General features: G+C 43.2%; 1 protein-coding gene across 4 annotated transcripts in view; it reads right to left on the reverse strand.

Moving 5' to 3' along the window:
* The window catches only part of COLEC11 (collectin subfamily member 11), a 48,236-nt gene that overhangs the window by 13,317 nt on the left and 17,083 nt on the right, over positions 1-17,836 (reverse strand). For all 4 annotated transcript variants that reach the window (XM_069805861.1, XM_069805860.1, XM_069805862.1 and 1 more), the window contains exons 2-3: positions 12,490-12,645; positions 6,693-6,764 (exon numbers count right to left, since the gene is read on the reverse strand). In XM_069805861.1, coding sequence (XP_069661962.1) covers positions 6,693-6,764; positions 12,490-12,619 — 202 coding nt within the window. In that variant the 5' untranslated portion in view covers positions 12,620-12,645. The remainder of the gene's footprint in view (positions 1-6,692; positions 6,765-12,489; positions 12,646-17,836) is intronic.

Here is a 17,836-nt window from a genome sequence, read left to right on the forward strand (position 1 = left end):
GGACAGGTGACATTATAGTGGGGGTCTGCTACAGGCCACCTGACCAGGAAGACTGAGCAGATGAAGCCCTCTATAGACAGATAGGAGCAGCCTCACATTCACAAGCCCTGGTCCTCGTGGGGGACTTCAACCACCCCAATATCTCTTGGAGGGACAACACGGCAGGGCATAAGCAGTCCGGGAGCTTCCTGGAATGCACTGATGATAACTTCCTTCTCCAAGTGATAGAGGAGCCAATGAGGAGAGGTGCTATGCTGGACCTTGTTCTCACCAACAAGGAGGGGCTGGTGGGGAATGTGAAGCTCAAGGGCAGCCTTGGCTGCAGTGACCATGAAATGGTGGAGTTCAAGATCCTTAGGGCAGTGAGGAGGGTGCACAGCAGGCTCGCTACCCTGGACTTCAGGAGAACAGACTTTGGCCTCTTCAGGGATCTGCTTGGTAGAATACCATGGGATAAAGCCCAAGAAAGCTGGTTAATATTCAAGGATCACCTCCTCCAAGTTCAGGAGTGATGCATCCCAACAAAGAAGTAGTCAGGCAAAAACACCAGGAGGCCTGCATGGATGAACAAGGAGCACCGGGACAAACTCAAACACAAAAAGGAAGACTACAGAGGGTGGAAGCAAGGGCAGGTAACCTGGGAGGAATACAGAGAAATAGTCCGAGTAGCCAGGGATCAGGTTAGGAAACCTAAAGCCCTGATAGAATTAAATCTGGGCAGGGTCATCAAGGGCAACAAGGAAAGCTTCTATAGGTACATAGGTGACAAAAGGAAAACTAAGGAAAATGTGGGCCCTCTCCAGAAGGAAACGGGGCACCTGGTTACCCAGGATATGGAGAAGGCTGAGGTACTCGATGACTTTTTTGCCTCAGTCTTCACTGGTAAGAGCTCCAGCCACACCATCCAAGTCGCAGAAGGCAAAGGCAGGGATTGGGAGAATAAAGAAGCGCCCACTGTAGAAGATCAGGTTCGAGACCATCTAAGGAACCTGAAGGTGTGCAAGTCCAGCAATGTGCACTTGCAGCCCAGAAAGCCAACCATATCCTGGGCTGCATCAAAAGAAGCATGGCCAGCAGGTTGAGGGAAGTGATTCTCCCCCTTTACTTCGCTCTCATAAGACCCCACCTGCAGTACTGCGTTCAGCTCTAGGGCCTCCAATATAAGAAGGACATGGACCTGTTGGAGCAGGTCCAGAGAAGGGACACAAAGATGATCAGGGGGCTGGAGGACGTCCTCTATGAAGACAGGCTCAGACACTTGGGGTTGTTCAGCCTGGAGAAGAGAAGGCTCCAGGGAGACCTTATAGCAGCCTTCCAGTATCTAAAGGGGGCCTACCGGAAAGCTGGAGAGGGACTTTTTACAAGGGCATGTAGTGATAGGACAAGGGGTAATGGCTTTAAACTGAAGGAGGGTAGATTTAAATTAGATGTAAGGAAGAAATTCTTCACTGTGAGGGTGGTGAGATACAGGAGTAGGTTGCCCAGAGAGGTTGTGGATGCCCCATCCCTGGAGTGTTCAAGGCCAGGTTGGATGGGGGCTTGGAGCAAGCTGGTCTAGTGGAAGGTGTCCCTGCCCATGGCAGGGGGTTAGAACTAGATGATCTTTAAGGTCCCTTCCAAAACAAACCACAAAGCTCACAGGTCTGAGCTTTACACCGACCAAGATTTTAAAATACTTGACCAGCACTTCAAAGGACATCAGTGGTGTATGCCTATCAAGACATCAAAAACAGAGCAAAAAAGCAAAGCCAATAGCAGGTCATGAATGGATATTAGATAATCTGTCCAGGCAAAAGGTCATGAACTGGTTATTTGTGAGAACAATATCGTGAACAAATTATCAACCTCCAAATGATGCTCAGTTCTTACCCTGCCATAAATAAGAGGAACAACTAAATATGAAACAGATATCAATGTGTTCAATATTTCAGTGTTAGCGGCTCACATAATTTTTCCCAAGAATATTGTTACATTTTACTTTTGCCTCAAAGTTCCAGCTTCTGGATAACAGACAAACCCTTGGACTGCTCTAAGAGAGTATACAGTTGAGTCACTCTTATTCAGCTTGAGAGTCTAGAAAAGTATTTATGCATAAGCTTAGCTTCAGGTTTGGGCACTACACACTGTGAAGGTTAACCAGAGACTAAAAGGTCAGGAGACTGAAAGGTTTTTCTAGGTCAAGGCTGGATATCCTTCTGTGTCCTCTACATACAGTAGAAATGACATCTGTGAAGTCTGTTTGCTTATCCAGTCAACACTATGACACTCAGAAAATACATGGGATATGGTACCATGATGAAATCTTGCTCCATATTGTCCAAATTGTTTTTAAGGTAACCATTCCTTTTTCTTTGAAGAAACATTTGTGGAAAGGAGTTGATGAAGACAAATATCTACAAAATGTACAGCATTAATGAAAAGATTAGTTAATTAGAATTCATTTTAAACATGAGCTTGTTTGTAGAAATTTCTTACTAGGCTAAAATAAATCTGTTTACCAAATATTCCAAGAACATACACGTGTCAAGTCAAATCTGGATGCACAAAGGAAAGCAGAAAAAATATGTTGCTACAGAAGCAGTAAGAAATTCTGCCTGTGTTTAACCTGAAAGCACTGCCTGGAAAAATACCGATATAGTATGCATTAATATTCAATTTTCTTTCACCTCTCTTCCTTTTCAAGTATGTTTTCTTGCAGTGAATTTTCACTTCAATGTTTCTTCTTTCAGTCTCATCAGAATTTTGGACTTTTGGAGGTATGGAAAACTGGAAAATTATCATTAATATTAGAGTTAATAAAGCATTCTTCATGAGAATGATTTTCCAAATAAATGCAGTTTTGCAGTATGAAGTACATAAATGAAATGTTACATTATGCATTGGCCTCACTGAAAAAGAGTACTTCTGAGATGGTCCAAAACATTTTGAATTGATTTCACAAAATGCCAAGCTAGAGAAACATGCAATACAGCACAATGGGAGGGGCTCTCAAGCTCCCCAGGAGAAAGCAGTATGACCAAGTGCCCATCTCAAACACTTGTACAAAAATGATCACAGCCTGAGAAAAAACCAGAAGGAACTGAGAGTCCATTTAATGACATCAGTCATGCAGGTACGATGGGAGAGCCAGAACAACAGGAGTGCTGCAGTGGATGGATATTGGGTCTTTAGGAGGGACAGGCAGGGAAGACACACCAAGGGTTATGCTCTGCACAGTGGGCACCTTGAATGTATGGTCTGTTGAAAGCATGTAAGTCAGATTTAGAGTGGAGGTCAGCAAGGGGAACATCATGGTGGGTATTCATTACAGTCTTGTCAAGAAGCAGGATTGGATGTGAAGAGTTCTTTTAACTGTAAGAAGCTCCATAATTGGAGGCTAGCTACTTCAGCATCTTCTGGGAGAGTAACACCATAAGAAGCAATCAGTCCAGAAAGTGCCACAGGGACAGTTACCTAATGCAGGTACTGGTTTCTAGCTACAGCTGGTAGTCTCCTAGACTTGTTATTCACATAGCCTCTGGTTGTGGATATGACGGTCAACAGCAGCCTTGGCTGCAGTGACCATGACTGCCTTCATGAGATGACAGCTTTCAAGATTCTGAGGAAAGTGAGGAGGGCAAGCAGCAGGATAAAAGCCCTGGACTTCTGGACTTGGGCTTGTTCTGGGAACTCATAGGCAGGATCCTACTGGAGGCTGCTATGAAGTGCAAAGGGGGCCAGAAAAAGCTTCTAAGTCTTAAGGAACATTAATATCCTTAAAGCACAAGAACTATCCATTGCAGTGTGCAGGAAAATAAGCAGATATGGCAGAAGGCCGGCTGGCTGAACAGGGAACTGTTGACTGAGACCAAATGCAGAAAGGAACCATACAGGAAGTGGATACCAGGACAGACTACCAAAGAGTAATATAGAAGTATTCCCCAGGCATGCAGGGATGAAGTCAGGAAGGCCAAAGTTCACCTCGGCTAGGTGTATGAAGGACAACATGAAAGACAGTACACGTAAGGCAGCAGCAAAAAAGAGACCAAGGATAACATGGGCAATCTGCTCAGGAGGAAGGCAACCTGGTGACAAAGAACACAGAAAAGGCTAAGGTACTTAGTGCTTTCTTTGCCTTGGTCTCTACTGGCAAGGTCTGCTCTATGACCTCCCAGTTCTTCATGTCTGGTAGCAAGGATCTGGGGAGGACATGCTACTCATGGTAGAGGATGATTGAGTTAGGGACCACTTCACCTGGATGTACACTGGTCTATGGCACTGGCCAGAAGGCATTCAAGGGTGCTGATGCTGTTGCAAGGCTGCCAAAGTCTAATCAGCAGCTGATAATGAGTGCCATTCCTCTGGAACCAGTCCAGCAGTGCCAGGGAGGAAGAAGTGGAAGGATCCTCTGTGAGTCTGCAAGAAACCCCATGCTGGCAGGAGTGGTTGGTGCACTGGAGGGCAGCGCTGCTGGACAGGAGGAGCTCAACAAGCTGCAGGAATGTATTGACAGGAATATCATGAGTTCAGAGAGATGCTAAGCTCCTCACCTGCGATGCATTGATGAAGGCTGACCAATGGCTAGCTAAAAAACTCCTTTGCCTAAAAGGACACAGGAAATTTTGGGCCTTCATACAAGAGAAGCAAACTGGAGTCCAGCTGAGGAAGATGGTTTTATTTAGCATAGAGTAGAGAAACATAAGGGGGGACCTAACTGCAGTTGTCCACTACCTACAAGTGGTTTGTAGAGAAGATGCAGCCTTCTCTTCTCAGAGACACACAGCGAAAGGACAAGAGGCAACAATCGCAAGTTACAAGAAAAATTTCAGTTGGCCCTAAGGAAAAGGCCTTTCATGATGACACTGATGAACAGACAGATAAAAAAGGATGTGGAATCTCCATCCTCGGAGATTTTCAAAAGTCTACAGGACAAGACCCTGAGCAACCTCATCAAAGTTGAAGTCTGCCATGTTCTGAGCAGGAGATTGGACTAGATGAGCTCTTTATGACCTTTTAACCTATATTATTCTGGGGTACTTTAACTTCTCTTCATGCTGCATTACCTTGCAAGAGTTGAAATTTCAGTCTCTGGTAGTTTTTTCTAAGAGTCGTCCTTGAAAGGTACATCTCCATAAGGGAAATACACTGACTGAACACACACCCCCCTCATGGGAGGTATACATTTTTCAATGCATTGTAGGGGGAAGAGCTTTAGCTATGGATTTTGGTCCCAGAGAAAACTGCAGGTATCAGACTCCTGTAATTGCCCAAAAGAACTACATAACAGATCACGCATCATCATAAGGAAGTATAAATTACCACTGTGATTGCTTTGAATGTAAGCTTGTAAATTCAGTTCAGTAAAAACTAACTCACTCCATCATTCTGATGACAAGAGTGTCACATGTTTAATTTCAATATTGAAATAAAAGGTTTTGACTACTCCAAATGTGAATTTTTCAGAATGTGCATCTCCTGGAAAACTTATGAAGGTCAAATTTCCTCCTTGCTTCAGGAGAAAAACAAATGTGAAGACAGAATTTCCTGCAAGACAGAAATGTCACGTTTCTCTCAGCTGTATAACTGAATACTATTGAGCACGATTCCTCTCAAGAGCTCCAAATATTTTTGAACTACAATGCAAACAGTGCTGCCATCATCTTTTGATAAATATTACTGAACTGTGATCCAAAAAATGTGGAATCATTCATTACCATTTCTGCCTATTATGGCTTATTGCCTTCATGGCTTTAATTGAAGTATTGTGAGTGTTCACATTTACAAACAAAAGGAAACAAGAAAACTGAGCCTCATGATTTTTCTCTCTGATCTAATGTGAGGTCTTCATTTGCAGAAGGCAAATTATGAAGAAGACATTACGATGCCTTTCTTCACAGAGACCTTTTTCAAAAGCAGGAATTATTTTTTTTCCAAAATGAACCTTTTTTACCAGAAAGCAATAGTCAGTCTACCAATGAGTGCACACAGTTGTACTGGTTTTGGCTAGGATAGAGTTAATTTTCTTCATAGTAGCTGGTAGGGTGTTATATTTTCGATTTGTGACCAAAACAGTGTTGAAAACACAGGGATATTTTCATTATTGCTGAGGAGTGCTCACACAGCGCCAAGGGCTTTTCTGCTTCTCACCCCACCCCACAAGTGAGGAGGCTGGGGGGGCACAAGGAGTTGGGAGGGGACACAGCCGGGACAGCTGACCCCGACTGACCCAAGGGATATCCCACACCATATGACGTCATGCTCAGCATGTAAAGCTGGGGGAAGAAGGAAGGGGGGACATTTGGAGTGATGGTGTTTGTCTTCCCAAGTAACGGTTACATGTGATGGAGCCCTGCTTTCCTGGAGATGGCTGAACACCTGCCTGCCCATGGGAAGTGGTGAATGAATTCCTGGGTTTGCTTCACTTGCGTGTGTGGCTTTTGCTTCACCTATTAAACTGTCTTTACCTCAACTCACAAGTTTTCTCACTCTTACCCTTCCAGTTGTCCCCCCTCCCACCAGCGGGGAGTGAGCGAGTGGCTGGGTGGGCCTTAGTTGCCGGCTGGGGTTAAACCACAACAAAGGTACAGGAAAATGCCCAAGGATGATTTAGTCACCCAGCAAAAGGAGAGAGGAGCCCCATCATCATCACCTCACAAGAAAAGGCAGCATTTGGTGAGGAATGACTTTCAAAACATCTTCTTTAACAAAGTTACCTTTCTCTCCTGGAGGCCCAACTCTGCCTGGACGACCTGGAGCACCTTTCTCCCCCTTTTCTCCAGCCTCTCCTGTTGATACAAAAGGAAACAAGAAGAATCACATTAAACCAGGACTATTTTCCGTTGGTGGCAGTGACAAGAGTGCCATTCTCCCCAATGAAAATAAAAACCTACTGTAACAAGAGAGGAAAAAATAAAAGCAGATGCAATCTGACTTAACAGCTTTACTTGATGTGTGGAGAATAGAGTTTCCTGCAGTTGACATAGACATATATTACTGAAGTCTCATACAATAGGTCTAGTTTTGTGGATGTTACTCATATCATCAACCTCCAAAAAGCCCAACAGCACAATTCACTTAAGTAGAAGCTTCAGAATTAGGCCCCAATTTAGCACATAAACTTCTGGGCCTGTGTTCACTAAACACTTCCTGAGTATCTGCTAAGGACATGCTTAAGTCTCAAGTGAAAATGGCTTAAACTATAATCTCAAATTAAAAAAGAAAAAGAAAAAAGTTTATCCAATTTACGGAGGCCAATAGGAAAGCATTGCTACATCTGTCATTTAGAGCATTATTTTTAAGCATGAAAGAGTACCTCCTAATCCATATTCTCATTTATATACAGTGCCTTTTAATTTCTGTGGTATGAACCACTGTGCATTGTACTTACTTACACACGGCTCATGGCACATTATTTTATTCAGCATATTTAAACATCAGTTTCTGTAAACGTTTGCCTCCCTTGTGCCTTTCATTGGAAATTTAGGGATGCTTAGCTTGTTTCCCCCCTACTAGTGTACTACTCTTATAGTTTGCCATTGACATAAAATTAAAATCTATTAAACAAATAGAAGTTTAAAGAACGATTTACATAGCCACCTTTACAAAAAAGATTTATACGAAGGAGAAGAAAGTTCTATGGCTTCCACAGAAAAGAAAACACCAGGATCTAAAAGCCAGAGCTAGCACAGCACACCTGATGCTCCAGTGCTGTATTTCTACAGAGGAGAGTGAGCATTAGCTGCTCTCCAGGAAGCTGAAGAGAACACCATAGCAGGAAAGTCAACAGTTACCATGTACTCCTCAAGCTCTGCTCTCTTGCATAGCTGGCAGCTGTGGTTCAGAGAGAGACCATAGAGATTACATGTAAAAACAAGCCACAACATGGCACGTTTCAAATATGCAGCCGCCAGCTCTCTCTCCTTATTGTAGACATAGGTGGCTGTGAGCTGAACTCACCCCTCCATCTGTTATATTTTCCTTCTTCAGGCTGCCAGCAGACTCCAGACCACCTTCCCTGCCTTCAGACATGCAAAAATAGGCCATTCTCTGACCTTAATGAGGACAAACTTCACATAATCCCCAGTGAATAATATTGTTAGTATGAAACAGGCTATTATTTGGCACATTTGCAAACGTCACATTTTTATTATCAGGTAACCAGTAGGCTTTGTATGATTGCCTTTCACTCCTCAGGGCTGGTTATGAGTTCTTTGCTTCCCAAAGATAAATCCTGACAATGACTTTTCCCTGCTCTCTGGAGGCTGAGAGCAGGCTATTACAGCCTATTGCTTTACCCGTTCTTCAGAGTGAAAGCTGTGCATTAGGGATCAGTAAAATAGATCACTCTTGCTTCAGGCCATTACACTTGCCTGCATTTATTCCTGTAATAAGATGACACTGCATTCCTTAGTGGGGGTGTTTGAGAAACATTCCCTGGGAGGAGATTACCCCATTACAGGCCCAGCTACAGACCACTCTGCATTTTTTGTTATCAGCTGTTTTAAGCAGCAAGACCTTGGCCAAGAGAGACTGATCAGTGGTCCAGTTCAGCTTTGCTGTATTTAAGTCCCTACTTTTGCTGTACGTGCCCTGAGCATTGTGCAAGCTGAGGAAGCAAAGACTGTGCAGGTGTCATGGGCAAGAAAACAGTTTTCTGTCAAGGAATTTCAATCAATTTAATTTATCACCAATTAACACTAACTTTTAACTTTTGATTCCTGAATTAGGAAAAAACCAAACAAATGAACTAAGAGAAAGACACCTCTGCACCCCCCTTCTGGTCTCCAGCCCCTGTGCTGCACGTTACACCCAGACACTTCAGAGCAGGAGGTTGGGATCAGTGCACTGTGGTCCCTACCCAGCTGCTCTGGCGTCTCTTTGCAGTCATACCTCCTGCTCCGTCTCCTCTCCATCCCTTCCCGGATGGCTCTCTGCTCCAGCCTTACTGCATGGAAGGGTACCTTCTTCCTCAGCACAGTGCAGCTCTTGCCCACGCGGCTGGGGCAAGCAGTGCTCCACAGCATTGTGATGCTCCACACCTCCAAAAGAAATTTAGCCCTGGTACCGAACTGAGGTACAGCAGGATCACAGGTATCGGGCACAACCCTGACATTGCTACAGGCTGCTTCCCTCATCATCACTGAGAGAGATCTTTCATAATTCAGATGATATATCTTATCATTGCTGTCGATTTGCCTCCTTTTCTGAATTCTTTGGGACAGAATTTGTCTCTATGTTTGCATCCTGCCTACCTTGAGCTGTACCATCTACCATAATGAAAATAGCACACCAAATATTAACTACATGAGCTATCAATCATTCCTTGGCTGGTGATAATGTTCTTCCATTACTTGTACTCCCTGTGTGAGTAGACACATCAAGTGTGGGCGTAAAAAAATTGGTTTTATTTTATTTACATAGCATTAACTAGTGTATGGATCGTATGCCATTGAGACTACTAAGACAATTCCTGCTTTAGATTCTAGAAGGGAGACAAAACAAGGTGGCAAACAGAATTTAAGCTTTGAAGGATTGTTCCATGTTATTTTTTTCTCCACAATAGTAGTCACTTCAATCTCATGTGCCTATCAAAAGGAACCAAACTTTAGGCAAAAATACGAGTGAGCAATATAGTGAGGCTTCATCATCTATCCCTTCTTCACACACAACACACTTTTCCCATTATTAATATTGTTGTCTTTCTAAAACAGGGATCAGTCTGCTGTCTGGATTCTCAGAGCCACTGTATTTTTCCCTTCCACATTTCATCTTACTCTTTTATACTGTTGAGGTTATAAAAAGAAAAAAAAGAAAATCAGTCCCTAAGACCTATGTGGCTGACCTTAAACTCATTTGTGCCTTTTTCTATTCTTGGTATCTTTACTAGCTTTCTTCATCTTTCATTTCCACCTTCATTCTCATCTCATCCTGCTTCCGATTCTCCCTTTTATTTTGTGAGGTCCTAATTGGCTTTCTGTCATTTTCTTGGTTTTTTTTTCTTTTTCTTTTTTTTTTTTATTTTAGTTTCCAGTCTCTCCAATCAGTCTCATTCTTTGTGCCCTTCTTTTCTCTTTTCCCTTTATCTCTTCCTGTTCTTCTAACATTTCTCCATTACGCTCCCACACCCTTGGGTACTTTTCCCTGGTGCTTTTCTCCTTCACCACCCCATTTGGGCTCCACTTTCTGCACCACTTCTTAGGCTTAACCCTCTCCTCCTATTTTTTCCCTTTCACACATCCCATGGTCTCCCTCATTTCTTCCCCTTCTTCCCTGTACCTATTTTTCCCAAATTCCGACAGGCTCGTGCACAGTAACAGTGTAGGGCTCTGCTCCTCCATCATTGGAGATGTTGCCAGCAGCCCAGCAGAGGAGGAGATGGGGCAGATCTAAAAGCCGCAGTGAGCCAATCCAACTGTGTGGGAGCCGAAATTTGGGCACGTGGCCACGTGTATGTTCAGTTTAAAGGGAGCCTTGGCCACTGAAATGGGTTGGAGTTGTGCCAGTGGGGGACAGCAGTATCTCATTACCAATTCTCTGAGCAGTCCCCCTGACAGCGTAGCTGGAGCATTGATCGCTTTTTAGGGATTTCACATTAACTAGGGCTGTATCAGGCCATTTTGTGCTTCACTGAATTTGTACATCAATCTCTCTCACTTTTGCAAGGCTTACATCTCATGAAGTAGAGTGAAATCATTAACACATGACGGTTTTCAGGCTTCTCTGTTGTTTCCTGGCTCAGTATTGCCTTCTGACAAAGGGCCAGGGTCCTGCACTGTTTATATGTTTTAAAAAACACTGCTGCATATAATAATAATAATAACGGTCCTCACATAAAAATGGTAATTGCAGATGTTAATTTTGACTGATTACATAAATAAGAAAACTAAGGCAAAGAAGTTGCAAAACTTGTCAAAGCCTATCAACTTCTTTGAAATGAAAAATCATTTCAAAGCTTCAGTCCCCAGTGCTGTGGAGTCTGACCCTTTGACCAATCTTCCATGTAACTTTAGACAACATATATTTACGTAGGTTGTGTTCTTCTCTGTGAATCACACCAACAGCACTATCTTATGCCTTTTTCACAGCAAATATATCAAACAAATGAAATAACTTTACTCAAGACTTAATCAAACCTCAGAAGGCCTGGATATACTGTTGTTCTTTCTAACTAGAACATCTGCAGAAGGTATAAATATTATTAAGACTTCAGAGGCCACTTACTGAAGTAAAATCAAAAAATATAGATTTTGGTTCAGTTCAGGCATCCAAAGCTGCATCTACAATAAAAAAAAAAAACACCAGGAGAGTTTTTTGGCCCTAAAGCCAATTGGCAAAGCACAACCCACATCCCTACAGCCCAATTCTCTTGCTTCCAAGCACAGGGCAGCCACATCCAAACTGGGCAATGTCTGGAGAGGGCAGCTTACACCACAGCCAAACCTGTAGCCAGGCTGTGCTTGCAATTTAACTCTATGAACAACTGCAGGACAGAACTGGGCCTTGCACTCACCAATCAATTAAGCAGCACAGACAGCGCCTGCAGTCCATACTATGGTCCTCAGGCAACTGGGTAAAGCCCAAGCTTGTACTAGATAACATTAGTGGCATCAATATTGTTAGATGAGTTTAGTGATACTAAAATGCGTAAAAACCTGGAAGGTTAGTTGTGCAGTTCTTAAAAAATGTGGGTTTTGTTGTTGTTGTTAATGATAAACTGGTAGTTTTCACGGGTTTTTTTGTCCTTAGTTAACAAGTATTTCCCCATTCTCACAGGTGTTACACTCCAGTAGAAATACCATAGCATCCATAATGGAGATTATTGTTACTGACTAAACAGGGCTGGGATTTCACACCATAATAGATGCTGTTGCTTTAAAATGCTAATTCTTCCCAGTTGCTGATTTCCTATCTAAGGTATATTTTTTTTCTACAAACAGATCAATAATTTATTATGCCACCTTTTTTGGGCAATAGTTTGGGTGCATATTTTGTAAAAATGTTGCTTTTGTCCACAGAAACTATAGAAATGCTAAAAACCTAAATTTTTTATTTCTTTTAAAAGGCACTTAAGCATTTAAAAAAATCAAGGGAACACAAACATAAGACTAGAAAATACAAAATACTTCCCATTACATTGCAAAATAGCAATGAAAACCTCTCCAGGTACAAAGCAGGGCCTGGATTTACGGTTTTTGGGTATGTGCACCACTCCCAAGTATAAACACAGAGAAAGCAACCAGGCAGTGTATCAGAGTAACAAGCCCTACTGATCAGGAGCAAGTCTGGGAAACTTTGGCATGCTTTCTCTGAACCGTGTTTATTTTAACAGACTTAAGTTCATCTTATGGACCTTAAAACGTAATTTTTAAGGAGGCTACAAATGGGACAAATAAGAGGACAAAGGTGCCAAAGGCACCTTCTTTGTCTCTGTTAGAAACTGTCAGTGGTGCAAATGAGCCTGTTAGAAAGAAAGGATTAGTATTTGAATGATGCAGTAGGCTTCCACATTACCTTTGAGGCCTGGAACAAGAATTTGAACAGAGCAGGACTCCTCTGCAATATGTTGAGGATATCCAGACCTTAGCAGTGACAGGAAGGCAAGGCTAATTAGAGTCACCAAGAAAACCAGATCTCTCTTCATAATGAGCACTTACAGGTCACTGACTCCTAAACAAAAGAATGAATAAACAGTTATAAGAATTCCAAAGACTTTCAACAGTTTCTGAACATATGCAGCATCCTACTACAAATACAATATATTTTTGCATGCCATAAGCCACACAGCATGAGAAGAAGGTGTGCAGGTCCTCCAAGCAGGTTGTATGTTCCACAGACATACATGAAACATGCAGCAGCGCATTCAGCAGCTTGTTTTAGTGTTAGACAGGGTAAGATAAAAGCTCAGAAGAAATTTAGTGAAGAAGTAGGAGATTAAGCAATGCTAATAATAAGCAATTCTGTGTTCACGATTTCTCATTGGAGGCAGGGATCTGGAAAGGTCAAAGGAGAAAATACAGTACATGGGCTTGCACTGAAAGATGTTAGTACTAAGTTGCCACTTAAAAAGAGTATATACTGCTCTAAAGAGGCAATTCAGTAGACAATAAGACCAACCTAAAGGCCTGAAATTTCACTTCGCATCCACCTGAGCACTGAAATTGTGCCCAGCAAATTGTCTGATACAATAGCCCTCATGTAACTCATTGAGGGTGGAAGGCAGATAGTATTCCACTATACCGTGCAATGAAGTTACTTCAGTCTTCAATAAATCCTGAAAAGATTCACCTCTGAAACATACCCTTGTTTAAGCCTACAAGTGAAATGGCTTGCCTGGTATTCAGCTGTGAAGAGGTCTCTCAGAAAACAACAGTACAGAAATTGAGTTTGTGTGAAAGGACCATCAAAAGCCGATATTTAGGGGGTCTGACACTTTGACAAAAGTGTTATTTATGTACTTCTGATATGTTTTTCCAGTCCTTCTTTCACCAAGGTTCTGTACTACACACACAAGCTGAAAGTCATATCAGGGTTTCAAGAGAAAGCACCTCTATATCATCTTTTATAGCCACAATACAGACATGTGCATTTCATATCTAGAGCAAGAAGATTGGGCTATATTACTCTCCACTCACTGATTCTCTTCAAAAATAGGCCAAGTAGGATTAGGCACAGGTGTGGGGCCAGTACATGGGTCTGTGTGTCTCAACATGCTGGGGGTCTAGGAGGGTGGATCTGTTATCTGGGGGATGGCCTGATGGCATAACTGCCCTTCAGCAGAGACAGGATAATAAGGAGCTTCAGGGTGAGAATGAGCTGGTGGAACAGATACCAAAACTTAAGGGATGGAGCAAGAAGGCAGCAGACTGCCCTTGAATCTGGCCACACCTCCCCAAAAGGAGATTCCTAACCCCAGCGTACAAGGCACTGCATCTTGGTGTACTTTGTGGCCTAGAGGAGCTCACAGTATCTGCAATGGATGGTGCTGCCTCTTTTTGCCAAGTTCTTGATTCACAACAGTCAGCAAGCAAAAGAGGGAGCAACAAAAACTAGCCAAGAGGAAAGGTTGCAGAGAACAGTGTTTCTCCAGATCTTCCCTTCAAAGGCTTTTAGGGCCAGTCTTGGCACTTGAATAGTCAGTGCTTGTAGAACGGAAAGTGAGAGGGTCCATGGCAAGAACAGGCTTCACAATGCCAAGTTAGGGACCAACACTCTCTATGTGGGAAAGCAGCGAGTTGCTGCCTCAGCCAGCCAGGAGGACATGGCAGAGACTCATGCCTGGAAGTCTCTTCCAGACATTTAACGTTTAATGTAGGTGTTTAACCCTCAGCAGTGGCCACCTCTGAGGGACAGGGAGTTGGACCACCCTGGATGACAGCCACATGGGTGCTCTGTGGGCTGAGCAAACAGGGCACTCAAGTCCTGCCTGCCTTTGCCTGCAGCTCCCACCGCACAGCCCAGGAGAGCACCCAGCCACCAGCCTGCAGGACAGCCTGGGAAGGGCATCCCACCTCTTCTTTGTAGGGGGGGCACTTCAGGATCCAGAAGAAGATAAGACAAAGAGGCTTTCAAGCCAAGTGGTTCAGATACACAGCTGAAAGCCTGGAAATTAGGCGGTTTCAGCATGAGCATCCAGCAGGCCAGTGATAAGGATTCTCGACAGATGAGTCAGAGAGGGGAGTTAAATGGCCTGAGACAGAAGAAGGAATTGAAATTAGGAGGGTGCTCCAGTCTCTGCATTAGTGAATAAAAAGGCAGCATCACCTCCTCTGGTTGCATTTTATGAGGTTTTAGATGTATCCAGACTACAACTGAAAGTTCAAAGCTTCCAGGTACGTTAAATATTAATCTGCCTTTGCAAACTCCTACACAGCTCAGAGATGAGACGAGAACTGTCAGGGCTGCTTGGTGGCTCTGCTCAGCAGCCAGACATGAAGGATTTTCTGGGAAAAACAAAACCTCCAACAAAGCTTCATCACATTCCCCACTGCCTGCTGCTGCTGCAGGGCTTACAAGCCTCAGAGACACAGGGGATACACCTCATCCTACTTCATGATAGCTCAACTTGCAGAGAAAATGGACTGTCTAGAAAATGGAGCTTCCTAGTGTCAGTCAGGTCACAACACCTGGACCTATATGAATACTCGGGAAATTACCTTGGTCTCAGAAGAGCCACTAACAGAAGAAATCTCGGAAGAGGTTGCAAATTAAATACTTTATAGAGTCTGCAGCTGCCATAAAGGGACACAGTAGTAGTAGAAATCAAACCAAAAGCACTTTGGATATCACTTTCTCTACCTTTTCTGCTTCAAAAAGGAACCTTCTCTTCTGCAGCTAAAATTGTGTTATATGATTGAAATAAGCATTTGATCTCCAGATATGTGCTACAGCAGTACCTTTCATTTTAAAATCCTGGAAAATTCCTTGCCTTTCTGACCTACCTTCAAGCCCTTTCAGACTCAGATTCATAAAGGCATTTAGAAAACTAAATCCCACTGAAACTGGTCCTCAGAAAAAGGCACCAGCCTGTTTTTTTCAAACACTATCTTAGCCCTGGTATTTGGAGTCTCCTCAGCATTGGTAAAACCAATGCCAGAGAGAAGCCTAGAGAAGCTAAGCACTTGCAAAAGTATAAATATTTTCTCACTGTCTATGCAGGGGTCAGGAGTCAAATTTGCAGCACTTACAATGGCGGCCATTAAATCAGCCTAAGCTGAAAGCTGTGAAAAAAAATGTGAGGACAAGGAAAAAGCAGCATTTACACGGCCTTTCCTTTAAAAAAACAATTAGCAAAATGCCTCTATTCCTATTAGTAATGGAAACATTCAAATGCAAACAGCACAATAATTTCAAAACAACTTTTGAGACCTGTCAGCTTTAGGGAATCTGCCTCAGTTGCCAAGAGAGAAGAGGTTTATTAAGCCAGCCTTCAAGTGACAAATCCTTGAGAGGTCATCGGAGGATCCCCAAGGCACCACAGGCTTGCTCAAAACTGCTGCAGGACTGGCCAGGCCAGCTGGCACCCAGCACTCCTTGAGCTCCCCCGCTCTCCCCCCAGCTGTGGATGGAAAGCTTGGAGATCACACTTCAGCCAGCAAACGCCTCTTGCATGAAGACCCTGTATCTGCCAGCGGCTGCTCTGCAAGGGCCGGTGGCTTATTGCACACTTATTTTGGACCTAGAAGCAACAACACAGATGATCTGACTAGTTGAATTCAAATGGCTGAGAAATGCAGAAGGAAAATGATGCTTGCTGGCATTAATGCTCAGGCAGCCAACAGCTACAGAGTGGCTGTAATCCTCTGTATAATCCTACAGGACTCCTCTTTGAGCTGTTTTTATTTCACTATTACTAAATTGCTTTCACTCTTATTATGATTTTTTTATTATTTTTAAAACTATACTTCATTCTCAGGGATATAAGCCAAATTATCTATATTCAGAATTGAGTGCATTCCTGGTACAGAAAGGCACACAAATTTGCAGAGCCATAGCCACAGTTGGTGGGTGCTTTTCCCAGGCAGGTCTGAGTCAGCACTACAGACACATCAACAGCTTTCAACAGTTTTCACTCCCCGGAGTTTTCAAGTCCTCGTCATCCACATCCCGACACCTCCCAGAACTATCTGGCAGCCTGCATATCCTCAGATGCCCCAGCAGGCCCTAGCCCCATCCTAACAGATGCGACGCATGCCCATAAAATCACGGCAATGAAATGCCAGGCTGTCAGGCTGTGACACAGACCTCACGCTATTTCAAACATTTTGAACAGATAAAAGCCAAAACCAAAAAAGTTATGAAGTCCCAGGGCTAGAAGGGTAACACCAGGGCCCAGTGCAGATCACAGGTATGTTTCTGAGGGAAGCAAGGAGAGGCAGAAGGGACAAGCCTCCGGCACTGTGCAGGCAAGCTGCTTTTCACCCCTTGGCCCGAGGATCATTCCCTGGAGAAGATGTCTTCCACACTGGAGATGAAACCTGTGTCGCTGACCTCTTCTTTCTCCATTACAGCCTTGCTGATCATCCTAACCTAGGATGTTTTGTGTAGCTATGCTTTTACTTCATCTAAGCTTTTTCACATTTGTCCTCCCAGCTCCCTTGTGCATTACCTCGAGTAATCAAGAGTTCACCATTTAGCTGGAATATAAAAATCAGAATCAATGATAAAGCTGCTTAAACAATGGGTGATCATTTTCATAACACTGCAATGCTCTGAAGTTAAATTGTATATGTTGATTTAAAGGTTAATGCAATGGGCATGAAAGATTAAAAAAAATCCCTAAATGCTAATACCAAAGAATTGCAAAAATGAGGACCGTAACTGCCGTGACTACAAAGCCTCTGTGAAATCTATGGAGCATGGAGTAGCATAAAGCAGAGACATAACACATTTCAGGTCCTGATGATGCTGAAGAACAGCAAGGTTTGCTGCAGAGGACAAAAGAGTGAGTCTAAGCTGATGGGAAGCTTACATTACCTCAAAGCCTAACTGATAGGAAGTCATTGGTTACTCCCCAAAGTACACTTAATTCTGGCTCAATAGAGCTACTTCCTCAGCCGATGTTTGTGAGGTGTAAGGGACTATTAGTTCTGACTGTACAACGTAGGTGCCCTTGTCATATGTAGGAATAGTAGCCTCACTTTTCATCGAAAAGAATGTTTTTAAAAATTGAGAAAAAAATTCTGATGTAGTTCTGCTGAAGTCAATGAGTCTGTCAGAATTAACTTACTGTCATCTGCACTGAAAATATAAAATCAGAGCTTCAGCAAGGGTGAGATGAAAATAGTGCCAGAAGGGGGTAGGTACATTTTCAAAACCTGTAACAAGAGGGAGATGGGACCCATGTGATTTCTTGCCCTGA

The sequence above is a fragment of the Haliaeetus albicilla genome, chromosome 18 (assembly GCF_947461875.1).
Source record: "Haliaeetus albicilla chromosome 18, bHalAlb1.1, whole genome shotgun sequence".
Taxonomy (NCBI): domain Eukaryota; kingdom Metazoa; phylum Chordata; class Aves; order Accipitriformes; family Accipitridae; genus Haliaeetus; species Haliaeetus albicilla.